Consider the following 3,478-nt stretch of genomic DNA (forward strand, 5'->3'; position numbering starts at 1 on the left):
CAATGCACAAAAGAGAAGGGAGAAGGGATGCAACCTTGAATTGAAAGGTGTTTCAGCATGCAGGTATCCTAGGAAGTGTAATTAGATGTAAGACTCCAAAATAGACTTTATATTTTACATCTTGGTGGTGTTGGGATTCAGTCTTTTAAAAGTTCTGCTGAGTGAATCTGATAACAGCTATATTAGCGATTCTTTATGGTTATTAGAATATGTGGGAATTAGCTCAGTTCTGTAATACTCTTTTTTGGCTATTTTTATATATAAAGATACAGGATAAATGTATTTTCTCAAACAGTATTTTTAGAAACTAGTTTCAGGCCTAGGGATATTTTAATGGGCAAGATATTTCTAACTCTACAGATGCTTTCAATTGATATGTTCTCTGAGCATTGTTTGCTGATCTGTGGAAGTTAGAGGGTGGTGTAGCATCCACAAACTTGAATGAGTGATTTTGAAGAATCCCAGGTCACACTTTCATAATCAAGCTCTTATTTCAGTTCCTATGTTTCTGTTTACAGATATGTTTCAGCATATAGGATATACTTGTTGGTTATTCCTATAAATACTTCTTTAAATGATTTACCCACTTGCCATTAGTTTCTTTGTCTTCTATATTTTATTTGCTTAAATCTATGTGTGTATTTTGATATTAACTCTGTGTATATCCTCTGAAATGCAAGTCTTTTCTCCCATCTACTTTTATCTATTGATGTCATGGTATCTTTAAAGTCCTTGAGATGTTCTGATATCATAAAATGTATCAATTTCATTTATGAGTTAAGAAGATTCCAGAAGTTAGAAAGTCATCTCTTGTGTTAGCTGGGAAGTAAATACAAATCTTGCTGTAGTTTTTCATTAAATAAATGCATTTAAAAATTTGTATATGAAGAATTCACTACATGTACAATTTTACTAGCTTCCAGTTGGAAAATTGGTTGTGCTCCTCCATTTATTTATTACTGTGTCCTTTCTCCACAATGTTTTTAGTGACTTATCTCTGCTTGAATCAGCAAGACTGGTGAGGTTAGGGAGAATGTTTTCATCCGCCTTGTATTCTTATAATTTCTGAAAGTACTGGAGCATAAGAAACTGCAATGCCTATTAGGTAAATGAATAAACAGATTGTGTTAGATTTCAGGAAGTCAACAGTAATTATCACATTTATAGCTAATTTTTTCTTGAACTGTGAAATAAGGAGATGCAAAAGAACATATGGAACACAGGAACAATGTGACTGAGTTTGTCCTGTTGGGGCTCACCCAGAGCCTTCAAGGTCAGAAAATACTATTTGTCGTGTTCTTGATCATCTACATTGTGACAATGGTGGGCAACCTACTCATTGTGGTGACTGTGGTGGTCAGCCCATCCCTGGATGCCCCTATGTACTTCTTCCTTGGTTATTTATCATTTATGGATGCTGTTTATTCTACTACAGTTACTCCAAATATGATTATAGACTTACTCTATGAGAAGAAAACCATTTCCTTCCAAGGTTGCATGTCCCAGCTCTTTATAGGGCACTTATTTGGTGGTGCTGAGATTTTGCTCCTGGTGGTCATGGCCTATGACCGCTACGTGGCCATCTGCAAACCTTTGCATTATTTGACAATCATGAATCAACGGGTGTGTGTTCTATTGCTGCTCTTGGCCTGGGTTGGAGGTTTTCTGCATGCTGTTGTTCAGCTTCTCTTTGTTTACAACCTTCCCTTCTGTGGTCCCAATGTCATCGACCACTTTATCTGTGACATGTATCCCTTATTAAAACTTGCCTGCACTGACACCTATCTTATTGGTCTCACTGTAGTTGCCAATGATGGAGCAATCTGTGTGGTCATCTTTACAGTCTTACTCATTTCGTATGGGGTCATTCTGCACTCCCTGAAGACCCATAGTCAGGAAGGGAGGCACAAAGCCTTATCCACTTGTGGCTCTCACATTACAGTGGTGGTCCTCTTCTTTGTCCCTTGCATTTTTATGTATGTGAGACCTCCTTCTACTTTACCCATTGATAAATCCTTGACTGTGTTTTACACAGTTATCACCCCTATGTTAAACCCTCTGATCTATACTCTGAGAAATGGAGAAATGAAAAATGCCATGAAAAAGCTGTGGACCAGAAGAAGAAAATGATGCTGAAGAGAAATTTTCACCTTTTTTCAATGAAGAGTTATTCCTTCTAGGAAAGAATTATTTAATTATTTATTTGTAATGAATTTCTCCTCAGGTTTAATGAACTTGTGTATTATGAAAGCATTTAAGGTGTAAATATTGTAACGATCAAAAAAGATTTCTAAGATTTTCATAAATTGTTAGGAAAGTAGATCTGTAGCCTTTGGGCATAAAATGTTTCTATTGAAACTATAGTTTTGTGTTCTATGTGATGAGTTTTGCTATAATAAATACTGTACCTTTATTTTCATTACTGGGCAATTTTCACATGCTTCTCTTTTATCCAATTGTTCTTTTTCAGAATTAATAGTGCTCATTATATATTTCAGAGAAAGATTTTAAGAATTGGGGCATAAACATTTGGTCATTCCTCCCATACAAAGACAACTAATAGTTAATACTTGAAGTATATATCTTATTTTTGTAACTGCAAGATGGTTAAGTATATAATTTTGTTCATATTACTTAACTGATAGGATTGAAAAGGAATTCTTCTTCCGTGTTATAATATTACTCATAAAGAAGTTATGGCAAGGAAAAAACCCAAACAAAAGATCTAGATATTATGAGTAAGATTTACTTATTTTTCTAAGTGGCAAATCCTATTATCTCCTCATGTGGAGCACCTTTGTTCGGTGTTATATTTTCATTGAGATGATCCATTAATCTTCCCTTGTAGTTTAGAATATTTGATAATATCTCTGCTATTTTTCAGTATCACCATCTGTACTTTCGCTTACAGCATTTCATTGCCTTCTTTAGGGACCTTGGCCCTTTCTTTCATATATGGAATTAACATAATCCAAAGTTCATGAGCTTTGGGTATGCAATACAGACCCTGACACCAGATATTTTGGGTGATATCATTTGTAAGAAAGATGTTGACAATATGGCATGTCACTTTTACCTCTTCTCTTTATGGAATGCAGATTATTGAGTAATAAAGAGTTCATAATATGTATTGATTTCTTTAACAGTGATCCCTTTCATAAGTCTCCCTCTCTCTGAATGAAGTTTGAAAGAAGATGTTATCTGCCTCTAATAGTGTAGGAAGCATGTAATCAAAGAAACTCATGTTTCTGCCTCCCTTATTTAGTCTGAATTTATGGGGTGCTCTGGCTATGGGGAATAGAGCCTTTTCACTCATAAGTCACATTGTATGAGAAACTTATATCCCAACTTATATCAATTATTATTACATGGAGATTTCTTATGTCATCTCAAATTCTTCCCAAATAAGACACTATCATCAAATAATAGTAAACAGAAGTTTTATCATCAAGTCATCAGTTTTAGATGTGGCTATAGA

At 34.7% G+C, this 3,478-nt stretch overlaps 1 protein-coding gene across 1 annotated transcript; it reads left to right on the forward strand.

Moving 5' to 3' along the window:
- Positions 1–1,212: 1,212 nt before the first annotated feature.
- LOC131822258 (olfactory receptor 4A15-like) lies at positions 1,213–2,130 on the forward strand. Its single transcript, XM_059158767.1, has one exon. The coding sequence runs from the start codon at positions 1,213–1,215 to the stop codon at positions 2,128–2,130; it is 918 nt and encodes a 305-aa protein (XP_059014750.1).
- Positions 2,131–3,478: the final 1,348 nt, after the last annotated feature.

This window comes from Mustela lutreola, chromosome 1 (genome assembly GCF_030435805.1).
Source record: "Mustela lutreola isolate mMusLut2 chromosome 1, mMusLut2.pri, whole genome shotgun sequence".
Lineage (NCBI taxonomy): Eukaryota > Metazoa > Chordata > Mammalia > Carnivora > Mustelidae > Mustela > Mustela lutreola.